This window comes from Abramis brama, assembly GCF_963993115.1.
Source record: "Abramis brama genome assembly, chromosome: 17".
Taxonomy (NCBI): Eukaryota; Metazoa; Chordata; class Actinopteri; order Cypriniformes; family Leuciscidae; genus Abramis; species Abramis brama.
Window position 1 is genome coordinate 31,985,887 of NC_139979.1, and position 18,004 is coordinate 32,003,890.

An 18,004-nucleotide genomic window follows, 5' to 3' on the forward strand; every position below is an offset into this window, starting at 1 on the left:
CTTAAAGGCCATTAAGCAGCAAATATAAACTTAGACAAAGTGCTTAATTGGATGGCAATAAGAGGACTTATTTACCTTGAGATATTTAAGGCTCTGCTGTAAAACATATAAACAGCGTCCAAAGGGTTTGAGGCTTTCAATCTCATGCTGTCCTAGTTTAAATGGTGGCGTATTCAGCTGGGAAAGGATTCTGTATTATTTCCGCTCCATATCCACCTTTCTTTATAAGGCCGCTAATAAACTGGCTATTGAAATTTCCTTTTCTCTTTCTTCCCATGTTGGCACTAAACGGGAAATGTGGACAACTGTTGGAATCTTTACAAATATCTAAAGGACTGAGAGTGACAAACACTCACAGTTATCATGTGTCCGTTCCCACAACAAAATGACTCTTTAAACGACCCGGACTAAACATTTAAAATGGTCTGCAATCCATTGAAAGAGAAATAGTGGGATTTGTTATATTACTTGAACAGAAGAGTAACTGGACGAAAGCATCACTGTTTTTACTGCTCATATTAGGGTGATGGGTTTGTTTAGATCTTTAGTATTAAAAGTTTACAAGAAAAGCTACAATGGGTCCAGAACTCTGCTTCCTGGATCGTAAAGGCACACTCACATTTACCTTTACTGGGTGAAACCTCACAGGCAAATCAGTCATTTCAATAGGAATCCATGCGTTCGTATGAAAGTCCATTTACGCCACATTAGAGAAAAAAAACATGCTTTGGTAAATCTAAGTCTAAATTATTACACACAATATGAAAAGTCAAAATGATGACATGCTTAAAAAAGTCATTATGACTGTCACAGTTTCAACATTATCTCATAATTTGAACTTTTTGTCATAAAAATCAAAATGAGTTTGTAAGCCATAATTTCAACTTTTTGCCAATTTCAACTTTTCATGTCATAATTATGACTTGTCAACATTTCGGTAACACTTTATTTTGATAGTCCACTTTAGACATTCTATTAACTAAAGTAACTTTGCAACAACATGTCAACTAACTCTCATTAGAGTATTAGTAGACTGTCTGATTAAAATCTGCTAACTCTTTATTTTGATGCTCTTCAACACACATTACTGACTATAAGTAACTTGGCAACTACAAGTCAATTTATTCTACTAACCCGAACTCTAACCTACCAGTCTACCAATACTCTAATGAGAGTTAGTTGACATGTAGTTGCAAAGTTACTTATTAGAATGTCTAAAGTGGATTATCGAAATAAAGTGGAACCAATGTTTCTACTTAGTATGTCATAATTTCAACTTTTTTCATAATACAAATTATGACTTTTTATGTCATAATTGACTGATTTCAACTTTTCGTCAGCAAGTCATAATTTCAACTTTTTTCAATTATGACTTTTCATGTCATAATTATGACTTAGTATGTCTACATTTTGTCCTAAAAATTTTAAATGACTTTTTTTTTTTTGTCGATTTCAACTTTTACAACTTTTCATCTAGTAATTGTCTTAGTATAATTTCAACTTTTCATCTCATAAATATAACTTTGTCATAATTTCAACTTATCTCATAATTGTGAGTTTTTGTTTTCTAATGTGGCAGAAATTTGCTTCCATATGTTCAGGAGTTTCACGTGAGGGAGAAAAAGATTTCGCTCATGTTCAACTGTAACGCACACAACATAAACATATCAATCCCATCCTCAAACTGGCACCAGGTTGATTATTGCAAAAACAAAATTCGAGCCCTTTATGGTGTAATGCCGCAAAGTTTCTCTGATGTGCCTCATCTTTGGTCCTTCGCTGCATTCTAGTGTTTGCCAAGTTCCTCTTGGGTGGTGCGTTCAGCAGGGCTACGACCTTTAGAGGCTGGAATTCCCTCTCCCAACATCTGTGAAATCCCATCTCTTCCCAAGTTTAAAACTCAATTAAAGACGCATCCGTTTACTCCCTGTCCGTCATTGAAATGTTTATGCACGCTGACTCGGTTCTTGTGATTGCAATCAATTTGTCCCTTGTTTTGTTGTGCTTTGTTTCTCCTGTCTCTTTAACCTTCATTTGTTGAGTAGTTTTTCTTTTCTTTCTTTTTGTTTCAGGTCCAAATGTTTCCTGTCATGCAAAGCGAGTGTCCATGTGTTTCTACAAATCCCAATGAGTAAAAATCTACTAACTTAAAAAACTGAAATATATTCCCATTCATACACTTAATTTCCCCATTCAAGTGACAGGCCGTGACTTCCTGTTTCACTGGGCTCTAAATAAGCAGTGACACACAGGCCAGATTCCTATAGTCATCCATCACTATGAGAAAGACCTGAGAACACTGTAATGATGCATTTCATTAATACTATATTATCTGCTAGTTCAGTTTGGTAAAAATATACTTTTAAAATGTGTACATACAAGTGCACATTCAATACAATTGAGCACACTTCTGTTTCACAACGGTCAAACTTACTAAACACTGACGGCACTGCAGACAACAGGGAAAAAACAATCCTTAAATACAAATAATACACTGCAACTCACCAAATAATGGTGCATAAATAAACAAATATGCTTATCGACTTCCAAAATATTTTTGTTGTTGACTATCAAGGCTGTGTGTCCAATCAAACGACAGCATTTTATTGTATTAATTACATGTCAGTGTTTGATTTTAGGGACACTTTGTTTATTTTAGTCCAATATTCAGTTATGTTGTAGGCTCACTGAGTCCTGAAGCAAAAGCATTGGAGAACTGCTCTAAATAAAATGCCATGGCGTCCCCTAGTGGAGTGAATAAAAACACCAGCCACTTCAAATCTAAATCACCTCACACAGTAGAGGACAACACTGATGTCTGGCCTTGGAAAATCTTCACCTCTTATTCAAGTATTATTAAAAATGTGTATAATATTTTATCATATGTTATAAGCATTGCATAGTTGTGCTTGGAGTCCATTGTTTTATTTGTGATAAAGCAATTAAAGGGTTAGTTCACCCAAAAATGAAAATTCCGTCAGTAATTACTCACCCTCATGTTGTTCCAACCGCGTAAGACCTTCGTTCATCTTCAGAACACAAATTAAGATATTTTTGATGAAATCTGAGAGCTGTCTCAATCCTCCATAAGTTTATCAAGCGACGACAATACTTTTTGTGCGCAAAACCCCCCAAAAATAACGACTTTATTCAACTTTATTCCTCCGTTCTGACGTACAACCCAAAGCGCTGCGCTGTTACACTACGTGAACTCACTCAGAGACACACAGGAGAACATGAAGAGTTGAATAAAGTCGATATTTTTGTGGGTTTCTCGTCGCTTGATAAACTTAAGGTTGAGCCACTGTAGTCACTTGGACTATTTTAACGACGTCTTTACTAACTTTTCTGGGCCGGCAGATCTCGATTACATAGAAGCCTATGGAGGAGTGAGACAGCTCTCAGATTTCATCAGAAATATCTTATTATGTGTTCTGAAGATGAACGAAAGTCTTACGGTGTCGGAACAACATGAGTGAGAGTAATTACTGACAGAATTTTCATTTTTGGGTGAACTAACCCTTTAAATTCTGCTGACATCATTTTTGTCCAGGTTGTCATACCAAGAAATTATGAACAAGTGCAAAATAAGTGAGAACCAACAAAATATTAATAACTGATTATGATGTGGTCAATGTATGCTTTTTCCTGTGAGCTTTTTGTGTTTCTATGCAAAATAATTTTGTCAGATAAATACCTTAACCAGGTTTAGTGCTTTGTTCTTCCCTCATATTTAAAATATTAAAAAATATATATAATATTTTCCTCATATTTTGATGGTTTAATGGAAATTGTAGGGTCATTAAAACAAATAACTGGACAGAGCTGGCAACAGCATATGTTTTCAGATGTATATTTATATTTTTACATAGTTTTAAATATTTTTAAAAATTCACTATTGAATTTCCCTGCATACATATATCTTTTTTTCCCTCCATTACATTAAAAGGCATTCTTGACACATGGTGGTGGAGCAGGAGACGTCTTTATGAGGATATCCAGTCCTGTTTCCAACCAGTTTTTCAATTATCCTGAATGATCAATCTCAATGATTTCTCTCAATCTTCAGGTAATGCCCAGATTCTTCATCAAGTCTGATTCATAAGAATTCAGAGGTCAAATTCACACTCCAGAGATGATACTTCAGTTAAAACATGATGCTAAACACGGTCATTCCCATTTCCATTATTATTTCCAATTAATTAGAACAATTTCATTGATCCAGGTTTGTTTGAGAGTCATTTTAGCATGTGAAATGTTCCTACGCAACACTAAATGAATCCCGGGAAGAGAGCCTGCAGGAGCAGAATGGCTCCGACCACCATCACACCACAGAAGAACAGCACCAGCCACAGCGGGAACGATCCTGAAAAACATAACCCCGTTATTTACACGGCCTGATTTAACAGTGTACAAAAACAATGAGTTCTTCTAACTTATGTTGATATTAATGATTATATTAAAAACGATTAAATGTCACACAAAATACCAATGGCTTGATTGACGAATTAAAATTGAGTATTGCTGAGAGCGGTGTAAATATTACGAATATAATGGTCAAGTTAGATTGTATAGTGCTTTACACACATACACTCACTGGCCACTTTATTAGGTACACCTTGCTCATATCGGGTTAGACCCACTTTTGCCTTCAGAACTGCCTTAATTCTTCATGGAGTAGATTCAACTGCAGGAAACATTCCTCCAGACTAAAGTCTGGTCCATATTGTCATGAGAGCTTCACACACTCGCTGCAGATTTGTCGGTTGCACATCCATGATGTGAATCTCCAGTTCCAGTACATCCCAAAGCTGCTCTGTTGCACTGAGATCTGGAGACTGTGGAGGCCGTTTGAGTTTAGGAAACTCATCGTCATGTTCAAGAAACCAGTTTGAGATGATTTGAGCTTTTGTGACCTGCATTATCCTGCTGGAAGAAGCCATCAGAAGATGGTTCACTATGGTCGTAAAGCGATGGAGATGGTCAGCAACAATACTCAGGTGTGCTGTGGCGTTTAAACGATGCTCAATTGGTACTAAGAGGCTCAAAGTGTGTCAAGAAAATATCCTCCACACCATTACACCATCAGCAGAAGCCTGAACCGCTGATACAGAGCAGGATGATCCATGCTTTCATGTTGTGCCAAATTCTGACCCAACTGTCTAAATGTTTCAGCAGAAAACTCATCAGACCAGGCAACGTTACTCCAATCTTCTATTGTCCAGGTTTGCTGAGCTTGTGTGAATTGTAGCCTCTGTTTGCTGTTATTATCTGACATGTGTGTCACCGGTGTGTGTCTTCTGCTGCTGGAGCTCTTCTGCTTCAAGGCTGGACCCAGTGTTGTGTGTTCAGAGATGATCTTCTGCAGACCTCGGTTGTATCGAGTGCCTATTTGAGTTAATGTTGCCTTTCTATCAGCTGAACCAGTCTGGCATTTCTCCTCTTACCGCTGGCATCAACAAGGCGTTTTCACTCACTGGATATTTTCTCTTTTTAGGACCATTAGTTTAGTTTGAACTTCACCAGTTCGTCTTGACCATGTCTACAAGCCTAAATGCAATGAGTTGCTGTCATGTGATTGGCTGATTAGATATTTGCATTAACGAGCAGCTGGACGGGTGTACCTAATAAAGTGGCCGGTGAGTCTAGTTTCAAAGAAGCTTTACAGGAAATCATGATGTTAATGTTTATAACATCTTCATGCCTTTTAGTTGCATTTAGCAGATCAGAGCAGGGGTGATAATATAGTTTACATTTTGTGACAATACAAGCAATCGAACAGGTGAGATTTACTATATACTCTATATATCACCTTACATGAGTATACTGTATTTATGCATATATAGCTGGACATCCTTATATAAGCAACTTTATCTAAAGAGCTGGGCGATAATAGCAAGGTCTCTCGTACCATGTTGCTTAATTACCATCATGCAGTTCTTTTGTGCAACTTTAAGTCCAATCGTGCCATACTTACTCCGGTTGGACAGCGCATGCATCTGACAGCGGCTGTCGACAGCTACGCTCAACATGACCACTTCATTATCGCCCTTTATGGCTTTACTTTTAGGAGCGTCAGGTAAGAACGCCAGGTCTGTGACAACGATGCCATGAGATTCCTGGATGTAGTACAATTTCTGGAGGGAGAATCAGAAGAGAAGGTCAGCACTAATATACTGGCTCTGGTTCAAGACCCAGTGAGCTGCCTTGTTGTCTACTGTGTAAATAGGCAGCGAACTACTAAGTCAGCATCCTAACAGAGGGGTAACCTCATACGAGCTGAAATTATTGAAATAGGCAACAGTTTGTGCATCATACTAAAAGTGCTAAGATACTCGGCTTATAATTATACACAAATATTGAGTAAAACAGTCCATTTATTATTAGGTTAAGAAATGTATTTTACTACTGTTCAAATGATTTTTTTTTAAAAGAAATATAATACTTTTATACAGCAAGGACACATTAAATTGACCAAAAATGACTTTCATAATGTTAAATATTTCTATTTCAAATAAATAATAAATAAATGCAGTTCTTTTGAAATTTCTATTCATCAAAGAATCCTGATCAGTTATTAGTTATTAAGTATCATTCAGATACTATTATATTTTTTATTAATATTTTGACCTAGTTTTTATTTTTATATTTTCTGTTTTCATTTTAGTTAGTTTTAGTAATTTTATTGTTTTTGTCATTTGTCATGTGTTTTGTTTTTGTCAGTTTTTTGTTAATTATGTCTATATAGTTTTTATCACTTTTATTTTCAGTTTTAGATTTAGTTATTTTAATACAAACTACATACAAATGAGAAATGTTGCCTTGTCGCCTAGCTGGAAAAAAAAAAGAAAGAATTTTTTATATATATGTTTTTTTTTTTGTAAGGTTTTAGTTAACTACAATAACCTGATCCTGATAAATATGCATCACACAAAAATATGAAGCAACACAACTGTTTTCAACTGATAATAATCAGTAATGTTTCTTGAGCATCAAATCATCATATTAGAATGATTTCTACAGTCATCAAGTTTTAATAATACTTAAGAATGTTATTGTTTTTACTGTATTTAAAGAACAGCATAATTATGCCTATATGTGACCCTGGACCACAAAACCAGTCACATGGGTACATTTTTTGAAATTGAGATTTATACATCATCTGAAAGCTGAATAAATAAGCTTTCCATTGATGTGCGGTCTGTTAGGATAGGACAATATTTGGCCGAGATACAACTATTGAACATTTGGAATCTGAGGGTGCAAAAAAATCAAAACATTAGTAAATGTTTTATATATTCACGGTAGGAAATTTACAAAATATCTTCATGGAACATGATCTTTACTTAATATCCTAATGATTTTTGGCATAAAAGAAAAATTGATAATTTTGACCCATACCCATATTGTTGGCTATTGCCACAAATATACCCATGCGACATGTGACTGGTTTTGTGATCCAGGGTCACATATTGTCTTAAAATGCTGCCTATGAAAGCAGCTGAACAGGTTTAGGAACACAGTGAATGTCTGTAAGTGATTGGTGAAGCGGCCCATGATTCTGCTGTTTGTACCTGCAGGGAAAACGCTATATAGATGCCCACAGAACCCGTCACAGTTCCAAGACCAAGAAATGTTCCCGAGTCACTGAGGAGGAATAACACACGACACAACCATGAAACACATGACAATTCACCATAACACTGATTACTGCATGAGAGATACAGAAATATAACCTCTACCTCACTGCAAGACAAGATATAACTTCATTTCCACAGGGCTTCGTGAGCAGCGGCAGGAAAGCGCGACCGTCCCATTTGGTGATGTAGCATTGTGGGGGTTTGCGCTCCCGTTTGTGAGGGATTTGGATCGTATAGAGTCTTAAAGCATCTTTCTGGTCCTCTACTTTTGCAAACCTGTTTAAGCAAGTGAGCAAAAACACAATGACAAAACATCAGTTCATCTGACAGCTTCTTGTTTGTTACTAGCCGGCCCTTTCCACGAATAGGAAACACTTTGATGATGTCCAATTACTTTTTTCTACAGCACTAGTGACTTGTGATGTCCAGTTTGTGAACAAATCGTTCTTTTAAACCGGGTCATTTTCGTGAACTGGTTGAACCAATTCACCAGCTCGAACTGAAGCGCCTGAAACAGTCCGTGGCCCGAGTCAGCACAGACCTACAAGTTACTCAATCAAAACTCTCTTTCAGACGTGCCTGACGGTCACTCTGACTCGAAATGAGCCACTATCCAGGAGTATATGTAATCTAGGGCTGCCACTAATGATTATTTTTGTAATTGAGTAATCGGTCGATTATTTTGACGATTAATCAAGTAATCTGACTTTTTGGGGGGGGGGTGAAAATAAACCTAAGCCTTTAAAATGACTTAAAATACATTTATAATAACAATGAGGCAATAGTATTTTATTCAAATAAAGTGTCAAAAGCAAGTAATCATATGGTTTTATAGATCAACACTGTTAAAATTCATAATATACACAATAATCGTATGTACATTATGTATTATAATAATTGCCTGCAGAGGGCACAACGGCTAGTGATCGTTGTTGTTACACATACAAGATCAAATCCTTGTTTAATATTGGCTAGATGACATTTAATTCAAATGTTTAATATTTGGCCACTTCTTTACGATAGAAATGCTTCAGCCACTGTTAGGCTTGGGCGATATGCTCCATTTTCATATCGTCTTATCGTCAGCCTGTGAGATCGGCGATACACGATATTATCGTTAAACAATTAAAAGTTTATCTTTCTTGTTAAACAAGTTTGAAGTTGCTTGTGATTTTCACAGATGGCAGAGTTTCACAGATATGCTTTGTGAACTAAAGACTTTTATTAGGCCTAGACGGCCTATATAATTTTATTGATATTATTATAATTAATATTTTGTAATTGTATTGTTTTTAGTGTTATTAGTGTCATTAAATATTTTGTTAATGTGCTATGGAAACAAAATACTGACGAACAACGATGCCGCGTCTTCATCTTGGCTCTGTATAAGAATGATGCGTCTGTTAAAACAAGCACTCTTGACAATTTGTGAATGGATCACCTTGCAATTAAATTTCGTTGTGGGATGTAGTTTTTTTAGTCTGTTTTAAAAACATTTTCTTTGAGGAGTCCTCATACGCGCGCGTCGGTGATGTCGCAAGTGTGGTTATGTGGTGATGTCGTTATGAATTTAGGCAAGGCAAATATAATTGTAGTTCCTAATTAATTTAATAACTATACTAGCTTCATAATAATAATAATAATAATAATAATAATAATAATGATGATTTAATACATTAATGGGAAAACGAGCCAATTATCGTATTGATATCGTCAAAGGCATCTGCCATCGGCGATATCTCTGTCTATCGTCGATACACGATACTATCGTCTATCGGCACAACCCTAGCCACTGTCATTTTTTGAACAGGAATATGTGGGCATGCAAACTCAGTGAGGGTTTAATTTTTTGTTTAAATCGCGATGAAGAATAGTTTGCATGTTTCGAAACATATTGGCGTAGGTGAAATGGCGCACACTGCGTTCCCAGATGAACGCTATAAGCTATATACATACATATATATATATTAAATTGTCTGAATTAATAATAGCAGTATGCTATAGTATGGATTTTAAATTGTTTTAACATGTTGTGCATGCTTAGGAAACGGTCTAATAATGCGGTTCATGGATTCCTGTCCGTGGAATGCTCCACTTCCGGTATTTTTCCGGTTACTCGACACGGTGAAATTGCAATCAAGGATTTTTTAAAATAGATTACTCAGATTGAATCGAGGAATCGTGACAGCCCTAGATCATATGATGCCGGTTTTTGCCAAGTCATTCAGCACTCCAGTTAGTCCAAAATGACTCAAGCCCTATTTTTTACCCTATTCATGTAAAGTGGCATCTGTCAGGAAGTGTGCACAACTCGCCTGCATGCCATGTAGCGGTACGTCTTCTCTGTGATCTGAGGCATGCTTTCATGCCAACACAAACCCACGGCCAGCTGATCGCCGCTCCACACGCTGCACGCGAAATCACGGCCAACCGTTACAATGTGCTACATTGAGAAAGAGAACATAATAATTGGACAAACCACGTAAAACAGCCAATATCAGCACAATATTTCACAATAGAGAAGCAGGTCTTAGTTGCTTTAATAAAAATCTTCACTGAACAACACACAAGCTACCTTTTTATCATGACTGATGTCTATATCCTCCAGTTCATCATTGTGAGCTTTGAAGTTAAACTTCTCTTTCAAAGAGGGGAACTGCAAAGAGAGGAAACGTGTTGAGACAAGGACAGTGCTTGGGGAAGAAAGCGCTCAGACTGATGGGAAAGCTCACCTCCCACACCCTGACGTAGCCGTCGGCCCCTCCGCTCAGCAGAAGCGTGAGGTCAGCACTGAAGCGCACACACTTCACGCAGGGGTCCTGTGGGCTGAGGTCTCCCTGAACCACAGCAACATCCTCCACTGAGACCTGAGGAGAGTCCTGCTTCATCTGGGGCGCGTCTCCTCCTCCATCTGCGTTCTGGCCTTTCCCGCCTCTCTTCCTCGCGGCACCTTTATTTCCCGCCCCTGTTAACAAGTGCAATGGGAAAGGTATTTTTTATATATATATATTAGATACATGAAAATGGGTATACATGACTATGAACCATTTTCACGGTCTGTGATGATGTGTTTCCACTGTTATTAACATTGTTATGTTTTGTTTGTTTTTTTACAGTACCTGTCAAAAGTTTGGAAAACATTTTTTTTTAATGTTTTTGAAAGAAGTCTCTTCTGCTCACCAAGGCTGCGTTTATTTAATCAAAATACTGTAAAAACTGTAACATTGTGAAATATTATAAAAAATTTAAATAACTGTTTTCTGCGTGAATATATTGTAAACTGTAATTAGTTCCTGTGATCAAAGCTGAATTTTCAGCATCATTACTCCAGTCTTCAGTGTCACATGATCCTTCAGAAATCATTCTAATATGATGGTTTGATGCTCAAGAAAAATTCTGATTATTATCAATGTTGAAAACAGTTGTGCTGCTTCATATTTTTTGTGGAAACAATGATACTATTCAAACATTTGTGGTAAGATTTTAAAAAAAGAGAGAAATGAATACTTGTATTCATCAAGTATGCATTAAATAGGTAAAAAGTGACAGAAGACATTTATAATGTTACAAAAGATTTATATTTAATAAATGCAATAAATGCTGTTCATTGAACTTTCTATTCATCAAAAAATCCTAAAACATTTTTTTTTACCATTTCCACAAAATATTTAATGTTAACTGGTTTCAACATTGATATTAATAATAAGCTGAGCAGCAAATCTTCATATTGGAATGATTTCTGAAGGATCATGTGACACTGAAGACTGGATTACTGGAATAAATTACATTTTGAATGTATTAAATTAGAAAACAGTTATTTTAAATTGTAATAATATTTCACAATATTATGGTTTCCTGTGTTTTAATTAAATTAATTGCATCCTTGGTGAGCAGAAGAGACCTTTAAAAACGTTAAAAAAACGAATGTTTCCAAACTTATGACAGGTACTGTATATGTTCATTTAAAAAAAGTACATTTATAACAATATACTTTGTGTTTTATTGCCTTGACATTAAACTACGGAAGCTGTTTCACTCGGATACACGCCACAATAGGGAAGAAAAGTCGATCACAGTCGTTTCATGCTGATCTTAACGCTGCGGTGTGTGTTTGATGGAGTGACGGCAAATTTGGCTCTCTCTCTTCTGCCTACCGTAATCAAGCTCTACATCATTTATTCCCTCTTTTAGAAAGTCATAGAAATGCTACTGTGGATTTCTTGTGATATTGGGCCAAATGGGAACAAAACAATTACATTTGTTGTAGTTTGGACTATGACGACTTCCGAGAACCCCTGAATGTGAAAAGGGTCCATTAACTCATCAGTGTTTTGCTCTGGCCTCTACTGACCATCTTTGGCTGCAGGTTTCTGAGCCTGTTTGGCCGGACGATGACTGAACTTCATCAGGCTACAGCTGCCATCCTGTCCCGCTGCGATCACATCTCCACCCAGACACATGTTCATGGTGGCTCGCGTGTCTGTTTCGTGAGTGTGCAGCAAGGTGGCGCTGTGCACACCACCGACCAGCTCCAGACTCAGGAAGTGCTGCAATGAAATGGCAACATTAAACACCAACGATCCAAACAGTGGAGCTTCTTAATAAATGATCATTATGAATATTTGAAGCCAAACAAGAACATTTTTTCCCTAAAAAGAAATCAATAAAACAACCTAATTCTACTTTGTATCCTTATAATAATACCTTATATATCCTAAGGGCTTATCCTTTAAACAAACAAACAAAAAATAAAGTTTTCATGTGTTTTGGGTATCATATTTGATATTATACCTGGCTTTTATGGCTGATATAGTATAATGTAAAAGAATAAGAAAAACACATCTGAAACTATGCAAAAAATATGTAATTTGGTTCAGATGCTGATATTTATGACCAAAAATTAAGATGAAATTCTGATGCTTGTAATGTAAATCAATGAGATCTTCATAACAGTATACAGCGAATACTTACATAAAATGCACATAAATATCAGTTGTCACTCTATCAATAATATGTCTTAAGATGATATTTAAACGCTTTATGATCAAAGCTCTGTAGTTTCAAACATATAATGCAATGCAACGCAACACAGCGATGATTGAGAGATGAACAAATAAGCCTTCCTCAAAAGCCTGATGGATCATATTTGATACTCACATTTGAACATGATTTTTATTTATTTTTTAAAAGAAAAGAAAAAGATGTAAGTATAATCAAGTAAACCTAAGTTGCTTTAGTCCACGACCACAAGCAGAAGGGGGACGTTTTTATAATTATATAATTACATAATTATAATTAGCCGTTTACTTGTTAAAAAAAAAGTATAAACTATCAATCAGACGATTGAATGCTGTAGGTTTTTTAGAAACGTTTTGATCATGTTTATGGTTTGTTAAAGACAGTACCACTCCATTCTTGATCCCGGTCTTGGACGCGCCTCCTCCTCCAGCTGTGATGATCAGTCCCGTCTTCGGGTCGATGTTAACAGTATAGAGGGGGAAGGGGGCTCTGTACAGCTCAGGAGCTCTGCGTTTACCCATGATGCTCTGTGATCTCTGGACTCTCGTCTGAAAGTAAATTACTGATCGTTACACAAGCAAATCAAGCTGCTGTGATAGAGCTGTGCAGAACCGCAGAGGACTGATGATCCTTCATTCCTACATCGCACTGTCATGTCCTCATCATACATCTCTGGATACACTGGATAAACTATTAAACATTTTCAACAGGTGATATCATATTAGTAAGTTTTAGTAATCACACAGCCAAAATTAAGTGAACATAAGTGTGGTTTGAGTTAATGCTATTGGCATTTTAACAGGGAATTTTCCACTTCTTCTTTCTCTATTGTTTTAATTAGACACGCACCGATACATTTTTTTTTACTGTTGATTAAATTGATAAATTTGACATTACATTGTTTGGACTTGGTGCTGGAAACACAATGACCAGAACAATAGTGACACCAGAATAAAAATATTCATAATTCTGAAGTTATTTTAGACAAATATGCTAGATATATTTATAATAATATACATAATACATTTGGCATTATCAGGACCCACAAATATTCCACCATTGCATTATTATACATTATATTCAACATTATATATAGTAGTTTATTGTAGTACTGACACTAAAACTCTGAAAACTTTTTGTTTTGTTTTGAGTGAATTATACACATATTGTCACTATCCACGATACATATCGTTGCATTTTTGTATTGCCAAATATATTGTGACACGATATATATTCTTACACCCCTAGTAATAATCATACTTAAATAAAAACTGAAATGTTTGTATGCATCATAAACACCTGTCTTCATGGCAAATGTATTCTAACATGCATATATAATTAACAGTATATATTAAAGTCTTTCACTTTCATCTTTCGACTACAAGACGTGATACATTTAGGTAAGTTGTACTGTATTTTTCAACATATTTTTTGATCTTTATGCATGTTTTTTCATGCTATAACTCGTCTTAAAGTGGAAGAAAAGACTCGCGCTGCCGCTTGAACTGAGGCGCTACGGCGATCTGTCACGTCACATTTATGTAAGAGCGTCAAAATGCCATTTATTGACATTTATGAACTATGAACATTTATTTATTGTATGAAAATGGATGGAATGTTTCTTATCAGAAGTAATGGAGCACAAAGCTCTTTGCGATTACTAGATGGGAGGTGCTACAAATAATGTTTGGTGTCGGGAAACAGCGAACCTGGCCAGGGTCAAATACAGCCTGCTTTTATGAAGCTATTTTTACTGTTAATGTGTTATTGTCACGTTAGCTTGCCATAAATTCAACACAAGAAAGATTTGCTTCACACACCGTATGAGTTACCCTGGAAATCCAGAGTTCTCGCGAGTTGAATTTGCTCAGCGAGTTACTCTGGCGTCGAGTAATGATGCTCATTAAATATGCCCTTGTAGCCGAGCTGCACCAATCACATCGGGTTATCTGATATAGGCGGGCCAGAGGCGAGATGATGACAGCGCTGTGACGTCGAAGTCATTAGTAAACATTGCAAGATGGCTATGGATGAACACCAGTTGTTTGAAACGGCTTTGGCCGCTACAATGAACGAGTTAGACTTGGCTTTTTATCTAAAACAGGAACAGAAGACACCGCTCGAATCGTTCCTTTGCAAGAAGGACGTTTTTGCTGTTTTGCCGACCGGATACGGCAAGAGTCTAATCTACCAGTTAGCTCCGCTGGTAGCTAAGATTATGGTTGTGATTGGTCGTAGTGTTATCCAATTGCGTGCAGTGAGATTTTCAAACGCATGCTTGGTGCCGCCCCTCGAGCTGGCTGATTTTCCTTAGTCGATGCCAGACCATTAATCTCTCAGATTCAGGTCTGGATTTCCAGGCTAAGTATGAGTTGCAGTCTTAACACATTTTTCCACCCCCTTTTGATTGACAGGATACAATCGGCCCTGATCATCAGCTATTTATAAAAACTACTTGCTTTTATCGGCCGATAGCGATTATTGGTCGATACATCGGTGCATCTCCAGTCTTAACTGGTATCAGTATTCATCAATATCCCTGTCCATTCACTTTCTGAAAGGAGTGTGTATAAGCATTTATTTCTGAGATGATAACTGGACTTCACTCACATGCTACTTACTGTAATGTGACATTAATGTCACTGTGATACTAATGTTTGAAAAATATCGTGTTTGTTTTAATTACATTTCTAAGAATAGAAAGCAATTTTTGTGTATAAGCTTCAGCACAGTTTTCAGAAAATACAAAGTGTGCTATTCTGATCATAACCTTAATCTGTATAATATCCCTTCAACAAACTAAAGCCAGTTCAATAAAATGATATTCCAGGAAGTGACATCATTTAGGTGGGAAAACAGAACATCATTAGATTAGCAACGGATTTAATTAATTTTGTAAGGTTTTGTTTTAAGATGGCATATCTCAGTCTAAAATATTCCATTATGTTTGATAAAAGTAAAAAAATGAGTCTCAGATTTCAAAAGACATTTAAAAATATGAATATTAATGAGCTAAGATGATTGTTCTTGGCCTAACGTTACTTCAGCTCTGTCCATCCTGCTAGGAATCCAGTTATTGTTTCTGCTCATGTGTAAATAATAAAGTAATTCATACAATTTTATTTCTAAACTTGATCAGAGCTTTTTCTGAATGTATAGTGTATCCTTTTATAGACATATTTCCTTCCATTACAACAAATATTTGATAGCCTATATATTAGTTCACAGAGTTAAAGGTACTCCACAACAGTAATGAACCAGACCACAGAGGCTTATGGACATATCTTAGAGTTCATACATCACTGTATGTTGTTATTTAACATTACAATCTCTGAGTTTTCATTCACTCACTCACTCCAGCACCTTCATCTGCTCTTAATCTCTCTCATTTTGCCAGTCGCACTTCCAGTCAACAAGACACGTTACATCCTATACGCTTTTTTTACAGTCTATGGTTTGAACCTACACTAGAGTTTCAGCTTTTAAACTCTTCATCTCTGTTTTATATCTGTGTGTTTGTTGTCTTTGTTCGCTCTCTCTCTCTCGGCTCGAGCCGCCTCGCAGATGTCAGTTAAAGCTGTCAGTGTTGGTGTAAGTCACCGCACCTGAGTCTGCCAACGCACTCCAGTCTCTTACTACAGTCACTCCCGTGTTTAGTGGACATGCCACTGTCTTTTCCCACTGGATCTCTCACAACATTTGTCAAAGAACCACCATCTACTTCCTCGGTTTCCCTAGATACACGTCAGCACAGCGTCACATCCTGCGCGCGGTGTCAGTGTCACACGCGCGCGACCGTAATACATGTAGTAATAATGCAACCGGAAGTCAGAATGGAGGAAACGCGTTTGAAATGCTTTGCAGGGTTGTTGAATGTAAGCTAAACAGTCCTGCACAGATTACAGACTTTGAGTGTTATAACAATTACACAAAATTAAATTAATTAATTGTTTTAATTCAATTAGATAGCTACTTAAGTAAACAATGAATATAACGTATATATATATATATATTTTTTTTTAACTTCAACTTAAAAAAAAATGTGTTTGTAGCATAGTGTTATATGCAAATGAAAGGTACATAACAATGAACCAGGTAACATACATTTTGTGTTATTTTAGTTGCCTTTTGGCAATAGTAGCATTTATTTACCTTGGTAAAGAATGACATTTTTTAAATAAATTTTGAAGAAGGGTCGCTTCATCAGCAAGTATTTGGTAATATTGTTTTTGTAATATTTTATGGTTACACTTTTTTACATAAACTATTAATTTATATTTATTATTTGGGTTTTATATATGTGTGTGTGTGTGTGTGTGTGTGTGTGTGTGTGTGTGTGTGTGTGTGTGTGTGTGTGTGTGTGTGTGTGTGTGTGTGTGTGTGTGTAATAATACACACACACATTTATCATTTTTTTTTTTTTTATATATTTTTTTTTATATATATGTTTATTAACTTTTAACAACATATAATACACACACACCAGAAACAAAAATACAAAATGCAGTTTAGACACATATTGATGTCTTCGCATCATTACAACTTAGCATATCTCAATTTGTACAGGACTCACATCCTCAAGACTAATGAATTAGAACACAAAAACACAACAACAACAAAAAAAACAAAAACAAAAAAAAACACATACAAACTATTAAGGCCTCCTAATACAAATACATCCTATAATCTCACATATCTTCAATTGTCTCCTTAAACATGTCACTATCCTCCTTCTCTATGAAGGATCTAAAGGGATTCAAAACATCTTCAAAAGTCTTACCCTTTCCTTTAATAATATATGTTATTTTCTCCATTGACATCACATTTATCATATTTACACAAACTTTTATGTCAGATGCGATTAATCAATTTGATAACACTAATATTTCAGCTATATATATATTCAGAAGTATACTTTCAAAACCGATGATACTACAGTGGACATATGCTTTATTTATGTATTTATTTATTTTATTTATTTATTTATACATACATACATACATAGATACTTCTTCTTTATTTTCTCCTGCTTTGTCCCATTTTCAAAGTTACTCCTCAGGCTTTAATTCAACCATCGACTGTAAGAAGTTAAACACTTTGTGGAAGTGAGTTTCATTGCCATTTTCCTTTTCATAGCAGAGAGGGAAACAAAATGGTGTCATGAGAAACCATGGCTCAGCAATCAACATTTAAGAAACGTTATTTACAACAACCCAGAAGCACAGAGTCAGAGACTCTATTAACCCCCTGATCTCCCTCCGAGCAAGCGTTTCACACTGCAGTAAACAAAGAGCTTTTAACATGGACTGGACAATGCAAGTGCTGCAGGAGAGAAAATGACTAAA

General features: G+C 36.1%; 1 protein-coding gene across 1 annotated transcript; it reads right to left on the reverse strand.

Moving 5' to 3' along the window:
• Window positions 1-3,837: 3,837 nt before the first annotated feature.
• On the reverse strand, window positions 3,838-16,436 carry preb (prolactin regulatory element binding). The gene is made up of 10 exons (XM_084088469.1): window positions 16,265-16,436; window positions 13,046-13,207; window positions 11,992-12,187; window positions 10,373-10,605; window positions 10,216-10,296; window positions 9,956-10,083; window positions 7,743-7,916; window positions 7,575-7,647; window positions 5,978-6,137; window positions 3,838-4,366 (listed from the first exon to the last, which is right to left on the reverse strand). Exons 2-10 carry the CDS (start codon window positions 13,178-13,180, stop codon window positions 4,272-4,274), a joined length of 1,275 nt encoding a protein of 424 aa, XP_083944595.1. The 5' UTR covers window positions 13,181-13,207; window positions 16,265-16,436; the 3' UTR covers window positions 3,838-4,271.
• Between the last annotated feature and the right edge of the window lie 1,568 nt (window positions 16,437-18,004).